Source organism: Manacus vitellinus, unplaced genomic scaffold, assembly GCF_001715985.3.
Source record: "Manacus vitellinus isolate BGI_N305 unplaced genomic scaffold, ASM171598v3 scaffold_45_pilon, whole genome shotgun sequence".
Lineage (NCBI taxonomy): Eukaryota > Metazoa > Chordata > Aves > Passeriformes > Pipridae > Manacus > Manacus vitellinus.
The window spans coordinates 1,954,640-1,973,171 of NW_021940571.1; the positions used below are offsets into that span (position 1 = coordinate 1,954,640).

The window sequence follows — 18,532 nt, forward strand, 5'->3', positions numbered from 1 at the left end:
CATTCACACGGTGCTTCATAGCAAGGCCTGGGCTCATTCTCTTGGACTTATGTGGGCATCCTATTCTCTTATGCTTACGAGGCTTGATGATGATATACTGCATTTCCCCCAATTGCTCTAGGAAGTCGGTGTTCCGTCTCAGGCACTGAAGATCTGTGACCTGTAGCCCTTTTTTTTCTTTGAACAATCTAAATAAGCATTCAGTGTGAAGTTTTTCATTACATTTTGCCACTCATTCTCACTCGCACCCACTCGCCATCTTGACTTCATTTGGGCTTTTCTGTGATTCCAAATGAAATCTTCACATTTGCTTTCCCGATTTAATGCAGCAGCGGATCCCATGAGCCAAGATTGATGGATCAAACCTTTTTTTTTTTTGTTTTATTCAGTGCTGCATTGTACCTAACTTCCAAAATACCACTCTAAAACTGGAACCCTTCTGCTGGTACATTGGCAGATGAATTGAAACCAAATGTTCCGCCTTGTATTGCTTCTGGAACAAGGCTTGGATCTTCATCAATCTGGAACGGAATGGGAACACTGTGAGTGGGGACAGGGACACAAAACCTCACTAAACAGGAGCTGCACACTCCAAAAATCATCTCCCTCTCTACCTAATGAACTTCCCTGCACTGAGTCTTGCCATTCTCCCCCCCAGTTCAGTAGAGCACTAAAATGAAGTAATTTAAGCTGAAATGTTTTAGCTTTTATTTAGCAGGAAAGTCTACATGGCACCCAATAATATCCTGCTTATGGAATTTTCACTGCTGGAAAAGTATTCTGTCAGTCTTCTAAACAGTCACAGTTCTTAAGAGATGACCAATACCATTAAGTCAAGCAAGGATTAAATCCAGACTGCAGTTTCTATTTAAACTGGGTAGCACATATTTGGTAACACAGGTTACCACACTGACACTGGATTAAATTTCAAGTCCTGCTCTTTATGCAAAATTTAAGTTGCTTAACAAGACTTGGATGTTATTGCTCACATAAAAGTGAAAGTCTAGCACAAAATGATCTTCAAAGTGAAAACAGGGCACGAATGCAGCTGAGCTCTACCATTTCTGCAGTTCTCCAACCAAGCAGAAACCCCCTCTCCCTTCACAGCACAGACTGCCACGATTGCTTTTCCCTTCTCTGCAATTATGATTTGAAGTGCACACAAATCAAACCTCCCTTTGATTTGTGTCACGTGTTTGAAATGAAAACAACATTCCTGATCAGCACATCCCACCCCTGAAATTATTCCAATATTCCAAGTGGTTTGTGCCTGGAGCAGCAGAAGCTCCGACTCGGCACTCGAGGCAGCAGGGAGCTTATCAAAGGGGAAATGTCAGGCTCAGGCAGGGGCTCAGAGGTAAGGGAACTATTCAAAGCCTGGGATTTTAATCCCTAGAGATGAGGCTTAAATTAGGCATCAGATCTTCTTTAGATGCTTCATGGTGAGGAGTGGTGAGAGAGGCACTCAGTTCAAACAAGGGCTCGTTCTGCACCGAACTGAACGAGTCCCACAGAGCAGCTTTACCCCCAACCATATTTACAAATATAAACCACCACGAGGGCAGACTGCAGAGAATGACACACTCACATCATCTGAAGAGAAGAACTGATCAATGATCTCATAAGCCAGTTTGTAGATGTCTTCATTTTCATGGTTTTGTAGCTGTTCAATTTTCTCCAGCCCTGTGACAAATGCACGAGGAAAATATCAGAACACCAAGTTCAGGCAAAACAATTTTCCAAGAATGAAATTAAAAACAAATCTGGGATCAGAGTGACTATGTTAAATTAAGGTGCTGTAAACTCATATTTGACTATTTATATATATATTTTTATACACATTTATATACAGACAAATAACTGTACAGTACATACACGTGTAAGTATTTTTGGAGCTCTGACAAGCAGAGTTTAGGCTCAAACACCTCTTTTCTCCTCCCAGCCATCACCAATCACTTGATTTTTCTGCTCTCCCTCAACATTTGGTATTTTAAAGACTATTCTACTCCATGTTAACAAATCCCACCCAGTTTTTTACCTGTGCCCAAATTTAATATCACTGTTTTTCATCCCTGAAAAGTTTCAGTCAACTTAAATAACAACCAACATAGAGGAAGTCTCAGAGCCATTAGGAAACTAAAGTTATCATATTTATAAAACCACTGTATCTGGAATTCTTTTTTTCAAGTCCACCTGGACATGACTCGTGCATGACTAAGGTAAGCACATCATCCCTACATTAACAGAAACTAATCTGTCAAGGAGAATAATTTGTCTAATAAATGACTGTTACAAAATCAGCATTTAATAAGTTTTACTGCCATTATCCAGCTCCTCCACATTTTAACTTAGGTAGGAAAAGCTGGCTATATTCATGTGATAGGCATGAAAAGGTCACTTTAAAAAAGGTTTTAACCAACACACAGTAGGAAGCTAAAACATCAATTTCTGCAAAAAACCTCTTGAAATATTGATCCTCCTACCTCCACACTCTTCTATAAGGTTGGCTATGGTTTCTGCTTCATCTTCAGCCATTTTTAATATATTACTTAGTCCATCCAGAACCACTTGCACAACTTGTGCATCTTTTACTGTCAGCAAATTGCAAAAGGGAGGGATTACATTTTGTTGGATTAAGTAAGCCACCTGAGGGGGGAAAGGCAGGAGTTACACCAGGAATGTGGCAGACAAACAGTGCAGCACAAACACAAATGCAAACAAGTTCCATGAAGGCCAAGTGCTCAAAGTTACCCAACCAGGTATTCTGCAGTGGCCACTTTCAAAAATCCCCTTTTGGAGCATCAAAAGGTAACATTTATGATAACTATTATTATGTAATTATTATTAAAAGGTGACATTTATGGATCAAGTTACAAATATATTTAAGGGCTACAATACACAAGTATCAGACACTGAATTTTTCAGTATCAGATAAGGAGCTTCAACCTCATCTTTGAAAATGAGCAGCACCACCCCAACCCTGCCCCTAATCTGGGCTTACAATGAACTAGTGTAATTCTACTCATGGGATACTACCCTTGTAATTATCACATTCTGATGGTTGGGGAAAAAAGGTAAAAGGAGATGTGGAATGCCCAGGAATCCCATCAGAGCCTGAATGAAGTCACTCACAGCTCCCAGGCCATCCTAAGATGTCATGTCAGTCCAGAAATGAATGAGCTTCCAACTGAAGCTCACTCTCCAATCCCTTGTGGAATTGGGAAGAGTTACTGAACAGTGGAGGAACAGAGACATCCATAATCCTGGAACTCCCTCAAATGCACCCAAGACAGGGAATGCACCTCAAAGTTTGACTCACTTGGTCTTTTCTTCCGCTGATCGTTAAGTTGCTTATTGCCCAAGCAGCTTCTTTCTGAGTACCAAAGTCACCCTGAAAACACAACCACAGACACAAACAATCACTCCAGGCTTCCTGGAACAGTATTCCCAGAAAAGCTTGTACTTGTTACAGTCCACCCCACACAGTATCACTGTATCAGTTGGGAAAGTAACTCCCAAATCCTGTTCTGTTCCTCCCTTCCCTGCAACCACGTTTTCCAATCGATCTCCCAGGGGAAGGGAAATTTGTTTACATCAAAGCACATAAAACTGCAGCACTCACTCCACTCTCTCCCACTCCTTATCAACAGCTGTCATGTCCTACAGGCAGAGATAAGCACTAAGTGTCAGCTTTGATAAAGCCCTGTACACACTGCAACTGTGGCTGCCTCTCAAGTTCCTCAGCTCAGGGCTGTTTATTCAGTTTGAAAGGTCTCCAGTTCTTTTCTCAGGGATCAATAAATTGACAGTTAACAGAACTATTTATGAATGGTCTTTTCCCCTGAATACTTCCTACATTCTTTTAGCCACCCCCTTGTTTCTGACAAGGCACAAGGAACACAAGGTGGTTTGGAAACTCACATTTCAAGACACAAAGAACCCAAAACCTGAAAACAAACACAGGTATTTGAAGTCCCACATGAGCATTCAACACCAATCCTTGTGGTCTAACCTTATCTAGAAGATGAATTATCATTGGAACAAGGTTTGCATCTATTACTGCCTGAACTTGCTGCTGGTTTCCTGCAGTGATGTTAGATAGGAACCACACGGCTTCCTGCAAAACAAAAGGATGGCAGGAATTAATTCAGACAGTCTTCTAGAGCATTTATTCCCCCTCCAGCAAGATCCTCTAACACGCACATTTTTCCAACTCCACAAGACTCTCCAATCTTTCACTGCTACCAGTTTACAACCAAACACTTCAGGTTAAAAGGAAAAATTATTTGGAGACAAAAAAAGAAGTCACAAATGAGCACTCAGTAATTGCTTCCACCTCTGACAATGAATGCTGGAGCAGGTTTCAGCTGATGGCCAGAAGAGCTCCAAAATGCATGACAGCATCAAGTTTTCCACACATGAGAGTGGCAGGAGATGTTCTTTACCTCCTTCATAATGTCCCTCTCCCTTGGCTTCAATCAAAAAACACAACATCTATTACTTAAATGCTTCATTTTCAACAGTTATTGGACCCCTGATGCTCATTCTGTCCACAAGCCCAGGACTCTCCTTTCAGCAATATCCAAAAGCAGGTGCCTGGCACAGTGTGCAAGAACAGATCTTTTCCCCAGTAGCCCCTCCCAGTCCTGAACTGAATTAAAAATTAAATTAAAAATTAAATTTAAAGTTAAATTTTGAACTAAGCCAAAGACTGTGTCTGGATTCTTCTGTTCAGTAAGAATCAGAAGTCCCCACACACCTTTTTAAGTGGGAATCGATCCTTTAGTCAAGAAATAACAGTTTCACATGAAATTTTCAGTATATTCAGAGTATCAGCTTCTAATCTTACACTTGAAAGATTTCTGCCTTCCTAGAAACCTTCCATCACTGTTCAATTCCCTTCTCAATCTCTCTGGAACAACAACTTTTTAGCTGAATGTTTCTCTCCACGTGAGAGTCTGGAATTTTCACATTTCATTCAACTGAGTCTCTGAGATCAGATCACAGGACCACTTTCAGCAGTGACCCTGTCAGAGATTTCGGATGTCTGGGCTTCTCCTGGTGGGCTTGCTTTGGGCTTTAATCACGGGCAGTGTTGCAGAGTGGCCCCAGAAGTGCCCAACACGCCTCAGATGCACTCCGGAGTCAGCACGGAAGTCAGTGCCCCCATTTAAAGCCTTTTCCATCCATCCCCACACACATCCCCCACCCCACCCCCAGCTGACTTGGTTTAAATTCCATTTCTCACACACACTCCATTCAAAGACATCCAATTATCTCTATTTCATCACTTCCAAGAGAGTCAGTTTAATTAAAGTGACATTTCACGTATCGAGAACTCCCAACTTTTAAGTCAACAGCCAGATTTAGAAGATAAAGCTTTGATTTCATAAAAATTCAATTAGAAGAAAATCAGGAAACAACATCCTTGTCAAGTACAAGTCTGCAGCTCCTTAGACATTTTCCTGTGGATGTTAATCTCCAGAAAAACCTCAGCACTTGCTGCAAACTGCCATAAACTGGCGTAAGGAGCCAATTACTCAAACCTCTGTGACACTGCATCGTGTGGGATTCCAAGCTAAGCCAGATATAAAAAAGTTATCAATCAGGTACAATCACTTGCCTTATTAATTTTTTCTTTGGGATGTGTCAGAAGTGCTGGAAAATGTGAGAGAGCTTCACAGTTGAGAACTACCTGTGTCTGCTCGTCGGTGCCGGTGACGATGTTTCCTACAGCTCTCAGAGCAGCCGTCTGGAAATGAACCACAAACAAAAACACTTCCTTTAAACGCAGCTCTTTTCACCAAATATTTTTTTTTTTTCTGGCTGAGCACAAACAGCTCAGAAAGCAAAAGCTTTTATGCAAATCACACAGGGGAAAAAAAAAAAAAAGCTCTTTAAAGTCCAACTCTAAAAAGAAACCAGCTACTTTCTCTAGTAGCACGTTTTGAGCAGCACTTCCTTCAAGGGATCCAAACTTACTTGCACTTTAACTTCTTGATGGCTGAGAAGAGGAACCAAATGAGGGACTATTCCGGAGTCTATGACCATCTGGATCTGCTCATTGCCAGCATCCGTTAGATATGAGAGTGCCCAGACTGTATCTACCAATATCTGACAGGAAACGGGACAGAAATAGCACCAGTGTCACCAAAATAATTAAAACTACAGTTCAAAATAAATGAAAGATTAATTTCCATTAGTGCTGTGCATTCACACAGAGAAAAATCTAATTTAAACAGCTGTAAATCTGAACATTTCGACTGACAGCTTGTAAAAATGGAGTGTTGTTGCAGCTGACAACTCCTGACTGATTGAAATACAGCCATTTCCAAAATTCAAATAAGCTCAATTTCACCTACTTACAGCCAAGAAATTAAAGAACATTAGTTAATATATTTAAGACATATTTTGGCAAAGCACTGTTGCCATCAAATCAGACAACTGAGCTACAACTTCACTAAGAAGCAAAGAATCTTAAATTCTCATTTATGTTTAGGCAAAAAGATGAGCTATTTTATCATTTCAGTAAAGTCTTGCTCATTTACTTCACTATTAAATAACAATGTTCATATTTGACACCTCAGAAGTTGCATCTAAACCTGATATTTGACACGTGTAGCAGACACTGTTTTTAATTTCATTTATGCTGATTTTCATTACAGATTCAAGTGCTAGGCACAAAAATTCCTGTATTTATCTGGAAATGAATGCTCACAGAAATACAACTGAAACTGCACTTTATTTTTAAGTGCAGGGAAAGCACATGCAAATAAACACTTGCAAAGACACAGAAATACCAGGGAAAAAAACCAAATTAAGACTTAAAAATAAGCAGTTAAAAGGTATCAAAATAAGTTTGCCCTAATGAAAGGGAACATCACAGGTTTTTATAAAGAAAAAGAGTTAATTATGACTACTCTTTGTATTTCAGCCACAAAACTATCTCAGAGCATAAAAGTGAGTCTGAGTTTGGTTACTTACATTTACATCTGTGTGGTGAATTAAAACACAGAGCGCTGGAAGGATCTGAGGAGGGAAAGGAACAGTTACTTTTATATTTTAGAAGTCATTTTTAAGGCAGACAAACCCCCAGCTGGGGTTGGGTCCCAATTCCATCACCTCCTGGATGGTCTCCATCGGTGGAGGGGGGTCTTTGTGGCGGCACAAGTTGACCATGACCCAGGTAACGTTCCTTAGGAAGGTGATGGGGATGGATGGGCTGATGAAGGACAGCAGAGGCTTCACTACTCCAAGGCTAATAACATAATCTCTACACTGGGGTCCATCACCTGGGAGAGACAGCACAGAATTACTGTTATTTCAACAGCAAAGTTCCACAATTCACGGATTTAGGGATGTGTGGGCAAGGGAAAGGGGTGGCAGACAACACCAAACCACCAAGAGGAGTGGACAGCCCAACACACTCCTGAAGATTCCATCAAAAACTTTATAAACAACACTAAAACATCCTTAGAAGTTTTCAGGGGTAACACCAACCTATGATATTTCCTAAAGCCCACACAGCTTGCTCACAGACATTTTGATGAGGTGAATGCAGCAGCCTCAGGAAAAGCGGCACAGCATCTGAAAGGCACAAAAAACCCCCATGGGATGGTCAAGAAGTGCTTCTCAAAACACCAAATATTCACATCCTCAACTCTTACATAGGAAATTTTTCTCCTGGTAAAAAGTTCACTAATTTCCCAGGTGACACTGAAATAAAACACTGCAATAATTCTTCCTTTGCTGGGTATTCTTACAGAGCCTGCCCTTCAGAATATTAAAAAAACCCCGACATTGAATTTGTTTGCAAGTCTCACAAGTTTACTGGAGCTTGTCAGGACTCCAGATTTAGCACAGGATTTCTGAATTCAATAAATGTCACTAAGCTTTGCATCAGAATCAACTGCAAAGCAGGAACTTTAAGACCAACCTCACCCACTCAAATGAACCAATTTAAGAGTAAGTAGGGGCCCAGCTCCATTATGGACTGGGAATGTAGGAAGAGGGCAGGAAAGGCTTCCACATTTAGATAATTGATCCTGGTTTATTTTCCCCCAGCACTAAGGTGCTTGCTTACATAATAGTTGAGCCTATAAAAAAACCCATTTACTTTAGATCACAGATTTCAAGAGAAACTGGTATTTTTAGTTGCTCTCTCAATGTAAATCATGTTTTACTAGAGAGAAATAAATCACAGCAGGATTCTTATTTCCTACTAAATAAGGGTATTTTATAATGCCTGGATGCAAGGAGAAAAAAAAAACCTTCCCAGCAAGCATATTAAGTACTTTTGGAAAGATTACAACAGGCCATCTTTTTCATTGAAATAAATCAAATTTTCATGTGTCAGAGCTATTAAATGGACTAATTAGTGCATACACAGACCTACAGAACACCACTGACAGCAGTGCTCAATTTGTTGATAAACTAGGTTTAAATACAAAGTGTTCTAGATCAGAGGTGTGGGACACATTATCTATTAATTAGATTTCCAAAAGAAAACTCGGGATGCAACTGGGGAAGGAAGAGGAAGGGAAAAAGGGAAGTTAAAAGAATTAAGATACATAGTAAAAGGGTCCAATCCAAATTAAACTGAGGTTTAATTTTTTAACACTGAGGTTGGGAAAGCAAAGGGCAACTTATCTTGCAACCAACATAAGTTCTGTGTATTTTTGTACTTTTTTGCTTAAATTTTAGGCAAAACTTGTTTCACACTATGTTTGATTATTCCAGGAGGCTCAAGCACCTCTCTTTCATTCACTACCCTCAAAAATCCTGCACACTTCTACTTAGTTCTGCTTTACCAACAGAAGCACTACTTCAACTTAAGACATGCTTGGGGTATAGAAGAAAGTTTCCTTTGCCTGGCAAAATTCAGATTGCAAACCCAAGAGCAATTTCTTTCCATGCAGTATGAAAGACAGGTTTTTTCCTTCAGCTTGATTTTGGAAGAGTTTGATGTCAGGCACCCTCTGGACTTGGCCCACAGCTCTCCCACACTCTTTGTAGTGAGACATGAGATCCCTCCACTGGGGTTTTTTGGTTGGTTTTGTTGTTGTTGTTGTTTTCTGTGGTTTTTTTGTTGTTGTTGTTTTTTGTTTGGTTGGGTTTTTGGTGTTTGTTTCAAGGTTTTTGTTGGGGTTTTGTTTGTTTGTTTGTTTTAAGTTTGCAAACTGGAAACCAGCAGATACCAACTCTGCTAAAACACTGTGAGTTTCCAGAAGACGTTACTCACCCTTAGGAAACCCAACTGAATTTAAACCCTGAGAAAACAAAGACCAAAAGCAGGCCTGTGATTCACCTGACACCACTTGCCAGAGGTAAAACATCTGGCAGGAACCTTCATGGGCAGGTCCCTCAGTGACTGACAACCTGATTTCAAGCGAATCCAACGTGTGGATTTGTGAACTTGCTTGAGAGGAACAGGGGGGGATGTGGATGTTTTTGACAGGGTGTTTTAGATGATGTTATTGTTGTGGCAGCTTCAGAGTGTTATCCATGAGCAAACCCTGCTGGACTTACTGGACTGAACCACGGCCTGTGTCTGCTCTGAGGTTCCAGAGGCGATGTTTGTCAGAGCCCACGCGGCCTCAAACTGTAAAGAAGGACTGGCAAGGGAAGAGAAACACAACAATTATTGTAATGAGAGTTCTCAAATCAGTCACACATCAGTTACGTACCAGCAATGAAAACATGAAATACTCACTTGTCATCTCTTTCAAGACAGTGCACTAAAATAGGTAATATTCCTGATTTTATTAGATCATCGATGGGTGGGTTGCGGTCGCTGGAGAGCAACTTCCTGGTTGGGGAAGGAGAAAGAAAAACAGATTTAGCAGAGAAATCACAATGAGGAATCCAGAGCAGGGCAGTGATGGCTTCCTGTAGCTGAGTTTGGGAAACCTCCAAGCACAGAGTCCCAAGAGCCTCCCTGACAAACTGTTCCAGTGCCACACCACCTTCAGGGCTGGGAATTTTTTCCCCGGTGTGTCTCTCTACTCCCAAACACCAAAGATTTGTTTTCTCCACTTCAAGTGAAAATAACAAAGCCCCCAAATTAAAATTACTGAGCTACTGGAAAGCCAAAGCCATTACATCCAGTTTCAGTGCCATGTTTTCTCTACCAGGGAAGTTTGGTCTTTGTTTTACTGACTGGTGACAGAGTTTTCCAGCTCCTTCCTCCTCCACCCAGCAAGGGAGATACTCAGACCCTTCTGCATTTAAAGCTGAACACTTTACAGTCCCCCTAATTATATATTTTAACTCTACTTGTGAGAAGCATCAAGTTTGCACCAAGATAAATCCATGTATTTATCCACAATCACAATCCACGCTACTTAAAAGATGTCTTGATTTTTTTCTCAAGTTCTTTATATCAAGTTTTCTTTCTAAAAAAAATCAGTTAATTACATACTATTTCCAGTTAAGCTAGAACATATTTTCTGATTCCAAAAGCATGATAAAATGAGAATAAAAACCAAGATATTTGAGAAAGCTGTGTTCTTACCTTGCTGCCTGCACAGCACTTAACTGTATACCCTGGTTGTCACTTGAAGCATTCTAAAAGAAAAAAAAAATTAGATTTTTCACACATTTGTCATCATGACATGAGGAATATTTAAACAATTAAGTTGGTTTTACCTGTACTATTGCCTCCAAAGAAGTGTTTTGCTAGAAAACAGAGACAAAAGCAGTTAGAAATTCAAAATGTTTTAATGCATGCAAAAAGAAGACATGCTTGAGAGTTAATTCTTACCACTCTGAAGTCACCATCTATATCAGAATCTTCACAGATATCTTCATGGGGAACATTCCTTCTCTTTAGAAGATGCTCATCTCTTTTGTTCTGAAAGAGAAAAAGGAGTGAATACCTTCAAAACTTTGACTTAGGAGGTGTGGGGGTTTAAAGGAAAGAAGAGAAGCTTCTGTTTTAAACAAGCATCATAAACATGCTGTCATTGATAGTGTTAAAATTACCAGGAAGTTGGAATGGACTGCACAGAGAAGCACATTTTTGAAACCACTTCTTCCCAAAAAATCCTGCCTCCAACTTTATGGACACAGCAACAAGTTGTGCTGGAAGTTCCACGTGCACAAATCCATCCCCACTGACATCACAACCTATTTGTCATCACTTCTAACGAGACACAGCAATTCCCAGAGGCCAACTTTCTGTTCATCCCACAAGGAAAATAATTCCAGTTGTGATTCCTTTCCTCAGGAGCCAGTTTTCCAGCAATTCTAGTGTCACCTTCAGACTCTCCCACTCTATTGTGTGCTGTAAGAAAACAGCTTTCTGCCTACAGATCAGCAGGAGCATCTGATTTTCAAAGGGAAAAACAAGCTTTTTGTAAGTGTTTAAAACCTGGCTGGAGGAGCAAGAGTGATTTATTAAATTACAAATAAAACCCTGGTTTTCAGGACAAAAAATTATGGAACTCTCAGTAGCAGGTATAAAAATTTCAGAACTTCCTTCTAAGCCAAAGTTTAGATTAGTAAAGATGAAGAGATAGTGGAACAATGTTTTTGGTGGATACAGAAAGAACAAAGTCTTAAACAGAAACTCTTACATTTTACTAAGTAAAATGCCATTTAACAACAAAAATCCTGGATCATCTCACCTTTCTCAATTCCACGACAACTTCATTTCTTTGCCTTCTCATAGTCTGCAAAGAATGAAGATCAAAATACATCATATTCTGAACTCAGACCAATTTTAAAAGTTCTTGTACAACTATTTAAGTTGATGCACTTTAAATACTTGTACACAAAGGGTTTAATTTTCATTATAAAAGCAGAAATCCTACAGGAAATTGGAAGTAACTATGTTATTTGTGTTTATTTTATTTCAGAGTAAAACAGGTTCCTAGGTGTTCATGATGAAGAAAAAAGGGTGTATGGAACCAGGAATAAGCAGGTGTCCTTGAAAGGGAAAACTGAAAGAGTTGTGCCTAAACCAGCCCCAAAAGCATTATAAAGACCATGGCAAACCAGCAGTGAAGTAGCTTTATAAACAAGCTCAAATTAAGATACCTTGTAAGCAAAGCCAGGCTACAAAACTATTGTTTATAGATGAAAACCACATAAAACCCCTGGTACTTTGAGAGCAATTTTTGGGGGGTTATTTTCTCTACAGCTCCCATTGACAGAATTGAGGGGGGAAAAAATCAATTTGTAAATATACATAAATTGTTTTATTGTGCTTTGCTACTGCAATGAAAACAGGAGAATAAATCAGTCTGGAGCGATTGTGTTCCACACTTTGAACTTTGCTGTTCTCATTCACTGCAAAGTTCAAAACAATTCCACTTCTATTGTGACTTCACTTCCACGAGTCCCAGGGAAAAAGTCTGAAATCCTGGAAATAAAGGTCTGCACTAACACAGGACAGAAGGAAAAGGAGCAGGTTAACATCAACAGCAAGAAGCTGTTGAAGATAAGGATTAAATGCCTGACTTTCAGAAAATAATTATTTTTTTATCAAAAATAATGTGCATTTCTTCAGAATCAAATTTCAGCTCTGAGCAAGAGAAATTACCTCCTCAAAGGAAGGAGCTCCAAGAAAAATGAAGAGGACAGGAAAGGAAAAGAAGGGATGGTTCCCCACTGCTTTGGAGGCAGAACTTGTCATGGTTTGAGGACCAAAATGCAGCTCATTATGAGGAGAAAAAAGGCAGGGGAAGGGAAAATCCAACCCAGGAGCAACTCCAGCAGCTGCAGCAACCAGGGAAGAGTCACAACAGCCAAGTGCAAAGTATTCCAACGCTAAAAATTCTCCTGTGCAGCCACACAGCTCACAGGGTGCTCCAATGCAGGGCAGCATTCCCAGCTGGGATTCCCCAGGAAAGGTGTGCTACCCACCTGGACCATGGATGGCTGCTCTGAGGAGCAGGGCTGAAGGCAGGAAGCACTCCATGGTCAATTCTCTGGGCTCCAAGAGAAGCTGATCCACTCCTGGATCCCATCCCACCCCTGAGAGGCTCTGGGACGATGCTAAAACTTCCCAACTGAATGATCTCTTGCAGGCTCTTGCTCTCAGCCTGTGCCACAGTGCTCAGTGCAGCCTCTCCAAGACTACCCTGGCACATCCAATATGAAAATAATATGGGAAAAACCTCTGATAATGAGATTGCAGAACTGCACCACACCCCTGATGAGCTCACAGGACCATTAACAACCCAACAGAAGAAGCATTCCTATCAGAAAGCTAGAGGGGGAGAGGGATGATCCTTCCCAGACATTGCTGGTCACCAAGAGCAAGAACCCAATGGACATTTCAAGGAGTAAAACACTGAATTGCTGTAACACCAACTTAAAAGGGACATTAAGGTGTAAAGGATACTAAAAGTAATTGCTACAATTAGTGGTGGTAACACAGCACCAGGACAAGCACATGTGACAGAGACAGGGGGAGGAGTGAGTGGGACCTGCACAAGAACAAAGCCTCAGGTGTGTCATTTAGAAGTTTCTTTACTTGAAAAGTCATATATACAATTGGTTAGACTTAAAAATCCTCTGCTGGAACAAGAATGCCCTCCCTTGGCAGGCCCTTGGTTTAATTCCTGCCTGCTCTGCAGAGACCTGCACACCTTGGACTCACAAAAGCCCTCACATGCAAGACAAGCTGCCAGTGAAGTCACTCTTAGGCAGAATTTACCAAAATAGGGCTCCACTAAAATAATCCTCTGGGTAAACAGTGGTCTGTTGACAAAATAGTTATTACTGGTCAACCTGTCACTGCTCTTCCTCCTGGGAAGAGGAAAAGCACAACAAAGGAGAACTGAGGTCAGCTCTGTCCCAGAGTTTCACAGTATCACCACCTCAGCCTGGGGATGGAACAGTTTGGAGAAACCAAACTGCCAAGCAGAGTCCAGATCAACTTGTGTTGTCTTCTGGAAAACAGCTCTAAGGGCAGGAAGAGAGGCATTGGAAAGGGACATTATTCCTTCTGTTCTGTGGGAGATCTCACTTGTCAGACTTCTCTGAATCAGTTCCCAGCTTGCACTGACACAACTGTGAGCAGGAAACCATTCTCAACTTAAAAAGTTTTGGAAGCAGAGCTCAGGATGGCCCTGGCAAGGGCTCCAACTGCAAAACAGGCATCACTTCAGCAGGAATTCATGTGGCTCTTGCAGTCACTGGATCCTGTTTGTTGTTTGCTACATCAAAAATCAAATGATCCGATCTATTTCTGTCAGCCTGGGATGGCCACCCCTCCATCCTCCTTTTTTTCAATTATATTTAGCTTCAGATTTATCATAAGGGCTATTTCTGACCATTAGTCATGACTGAGCCCTTCAGCTTATCATTAAAATCTCGTGGTAGCTGATGCCTGCAGGATCCCCAGACATCCCAGTTTTCACAACAACGCCAGGACCAGAGGCAGCATTCCCAGCTCCACATGGAGGCAGCATTCCCAGTTTCCTAAACACACCTGGAGCTGTGCTCCAGGATCCTGACCCCTCTTCTTTCCCTGAAGCACCACACAGTGCCTTCACTGCTGGCTGGGTGGGTGGGGGTTTTTTTGGCTGTTATAAAATATTTCACTTGAGCAGCTCCATTTAAACACCTGCAACAGGAAGGTCTGGCAGCACACAAATAAAGGCAGAACTTCACCTGTTCCTCTCATTCCAGGGAATGGTTTCCAAAGGCACAGAGTTTCTGTTGGGGAACTGCAAAGGCAACAGTTACTGCACAGCAGAGTTGGCTGGGCCTTTGTTCCTCCCTAGGAAGTTGCTACCAAACAGAAAACAAACCCAACAAAAAACAGCCTGGGGAGGGTATGGGGTGTAGGTGTGCAAATAGATTATTTACCCCCTCAATCTTTTGTGAGCTGGATGGCATTTTTGATTGTTTTCTTATTAAAACACTGCTTACTCACAGAGTAGCTCCTCAAAGCACTCAGTTTGCAAGGGGAGGATTTGTCTCCAACCACAGCACTGACTAAGAAACCTTGTCCTGTCCTTCCCTGGTCTGAGGCACCAAACTATAAAAAAAGGGAAGAGCCCTCCAGGTACATCCAACTTCATATCTGGGTTTGATAAAACCCCTCACTTTTCACAGCCAGTGTAATCCAGTGATCCAGGCCCTGCTCCATCCATTATTTCCCCCCCTATTCTAATCCTAGGATAGTATATATATATTATTTCTCTCCTATACTGATCCATTACAAACTGGAACAATCGAGTCTTCTCCCAAGATCACTGATACAAATCCTCTGGAATTTTAAAGCCAACACAGCCTCTACAAGATGCCCCCAAAACCCAAATCTCAGCAAGTGTTCCCCCTTCAGAAGGATAATGGGATTCTCAGCTATGGATAAATAAATACAAATCAAAAGGACACTGCATGTGCTGTCAGCCCAGGTTTTCCTGCAGAAGTTGGGCATGGCAAATCAAATGCCTTATACAAATATCTCAGGATCATTTTGAAGTGACAAGATGGATGAGCTTCACCACAGAACTCCAAGTCAGCTTAAAGGAACCTATTTTTAACTCAGTGAGTGAAATTCCTGCTCTCCTTCAGTTCTTCCATATTTAATCCCAAAGAAACTATTTTGTGTGGGATACAGAAAAGGCTGAAAAGCTTCAAAGCACCTGCAATATTCAACATATCTCCTAACAGCACCTTTCCTTCACTCCCCTGGAGCTTCCTTGGTGTTCTCAAACACATTATTAAAGTCCAGTGAACGTTACTGGTAACTCTTAAAATCCTGACACTGTTGATCTTAAAACATCTTGATTCAATGGTTGCTCCAAAATTAGTTTTGGAGTGCTCTGCATCACAGTATTATCATCATTTCACATCATGCATCTCTCAATTACAGAGCAGAAATATCTATTTACCACTATTAAAGCAATTCTTAAGAGTCAGGGAAGGAAAAGCCAGCAGGAACTCAGCAGATTCTTCCAGTATTCCCAGAAAAATAATATGCATGAAATATTTTTTGTTTCATCTCAAAAAAAACCCCAAAAATCTAAATGTCAGTGAGATTTGAATGCTGCAGCAGGCAACAGTCACCATCAGAAAATGAGATGCTGGATCACCTGGTGAAACAAAATGAAGCAAAAATAAAACAGCCCAAATCTCTTCAAACCTTCCCAAAACAAGGCTGTACTCAAGACCCCTAAATGCAGTATTTAAACAGATATTATTTAAACCCAAACTGTTCACAAAACCATCACAGACACAATGCATTTACACTTTTCTGGCCTGTTCATTGTAAAGATCTAGTATTTGGTTCCAAGGTCTGTGGGACTACAATTAAAAATTAATTGGAAAGAAGATTTGGTGGCAGCACAGCCAGACCCACAACAAACAGAAAAAAAACCAGTTCACCCTTTCTTATTCAAGGGGAAAAAAAAAAAAGCCCAAGTAAAACCTGTTCCTCCTTGAAGACACAAGATGAAAAAAGTCACCTTAACCAGCTCCCTAATGGATAAGCATTTGCATGATTTAATATCAGAGTCCAGATAAGCCCTTGTTCAAGGAAGATTTTGGGGCTGGATGTTAAAAAAAAAAAAGTGACCACTTCTGTGGTTTTTAAGGCTCCTCTTTGTGCTGTAACAACACTATTTTTTTTCCCCCACAGCTCTAATAACTCTTAAATCTTGAAGGCCTTAACTAGACCTGACTAGAAATGCTCAAAAATACAGAGAGATACTGCCTCAAATTACTGCTCTCACAGCACAAACTCCCCCAGTGTTAAAAAGTTTATTATCCTGTGTATTCCTTGGAGCAGGACCATAAATAAGGAAAAAAAGACAAGGAGATATTTTATGTTTGTGGCCTCAGCTCCCACTTTATTCCCAGTGCCATCACCAATCTGTCATCTCCAAACACATGGCACAATTGTTTACAACATGCCCCTGCACGAGGGTTTACCCAACACTTCATCATATCAAAGAATTTTGCTGAACTTCTTATGTAGAACAGGTGTGTGTGCTTTGGGTTTTCTGTCTTTTTTTACCCCTTTTCTCAAGGCCAGAATTTGTATTTTTAGAAGCACAGAAAAATCAAAGTTCAACTTTAAGTCGTTAAGTACCTAAAAAGGTAAATATATGCTTAGTACTTTAAGAGATAAAATGCAGGAAATTCCACGACTTCTTGTAAGAAACACCAAAATCTCCCGTGAATATTTAAGTCCTGGAAGGTGAGGACAATGTGCCAGGGGCTGCTGGCAATGTAACTGCCAATGGACTGATCTGAGCAACATGGAATTAGAGAAATATCATTTCTAAGTTTGTATTTTACTACAGTGTCTAGAAGTATCTATTAACTTGGGATTCACCACAATTATTATTTATTATTTATTATTTGCCTGTAAACTGTCACGGATAAGAAAAATAAGATTCTTTGGAAAAGCAACACATGGTGAAGGCAGAAATTCAGCGGAGATAAGAAGGGGGAGGAGTGAAGGAGAGGGAGGAGGGAAGGAGATAAAGATCAAGTGTTGGCTTCCTCTGCAAGCAAATAGGCAACTTTGTGCCCAAAGCACCAATAATTGGGGTGTTTAGGGGTTATCCCACCCCAGGACACTGCTGAGAGGACAGGGCCAACTCCCTCTCACTTATGACAAGTGGGATGTGTGAGCAGTTAATTAGCAGCAAGGACAGCCAGGAGCCTGAGCTATTGTATGAAAAACAGCCCTGCACGGGGGTTATTTTGGGTACCAGGCATATGCTCCAGGATTTGCTGGATAAATGTCAATATCTAAAATTTAACACGGCCCTGCAGTGGGTTTTCACTGGGTAAAAGGCCATTTAAAGTGCACAAGCAAATAAAGAAACAACGCTGAAGAGATCCCCTGCTTCCTGACACACACACGTGGTTTCCCTGCATGTGTCCATCTTGAACCTTCCCCACTTCAGCCCATTTACCCTCAAACTTTGTGCACAGGCACCCAAGCAGCTGAATTCCAACCTGGATCTTCCTATTCATCCCATTTTTCACTGTATTATCATTTCTATGTGCCTTCCCAAAGATGCCTTCCTACAGTTGTCTAGTCAATGATAACAGAATTTATATAAAAACAAATTAACACGCGAGGGCAAGTGGTTACTAACCAACCTCACAACACAGCAATTAATTATTCCCACTCCCGGTATTTTTGGCACCGCCAAACTTTGTCTATAACTAAATAATAAACTGTTTTATCAATCTACTTGGAGAAGAAATCGAGGTGTTACTGACTTCTGAATCGCTCAGATGGGAAACCTGGCTGATGTTTTAATTAACGCCAGCAACATAAATGAACCTTTTATTTTGAAACAGAAATGCTGTCCTGTCTTCACATGAAACACTGGAATACCATGGAAAACGCTGGGACACCACGAGGCCAGGGAAAACCGGCCAAAATTCTCATCCAGAACCCTGCACTGACAATTAGAAGCTCCTGGGTGTGCGCTTAAGGGAGAGGGTTGACGCCTAATTTTAAAATTTTACTATTTACCGAGGAAACCCCGAGTTAATTATATATTTTATATATATATTCTGCCGCGTTTAGGAAGCACCTTCACAGCTCAGA

General features: G+C 40.9%; 1 protein-coding gene and 1 non-coding gene across 2 annotated transcripts; both read right to left on the bottom strand.

Annotated features, from left to right (window-relative positions):
- Window positions 1-351: 351 nt before the first annotated feature.
- KPNA4 (karyopherin subunit alpha 4) lies at window positions 352-11,699 on the bottom strand. Its single transcript, XM_008929993.3, has 16 exons — window positions 11,628-11,699; window positions 10,763-10,852; window positions 10,648-10,677; window positions 10,514-10,566; window positions 9,713-9,808; window positions 9,529-9,614; window positions 7,501-7,587; window positions 7,123-7,292; window positions 6,985-7,029; window positions 5,983-6,114; window positions 5,624-5,752; window positions 4,013-4,117; window positions 3,320-3,391; window positions 2,484-2,646; window positions 1,589-1,683; window positions 352-521 (listed from the first exon to the last, which is right to left on the bottom strand). The coding sequence occupies exons 1-16, from the start codon at window positions 11,697-11,699 to the stop codon at window positions 423-425; spliced, it is 1,524 nt and encodes a 507-aa protein (XP_008928241.3). The 3' UTR covers window positions 352-422.
- On the bottom strand, window positions 4,992-5,296 carry LOC112841242. The gene has a single exon (XR_003212851.1).
- Window positions 11,700-18,532: the final 6,833 nt, after the last annotated feature.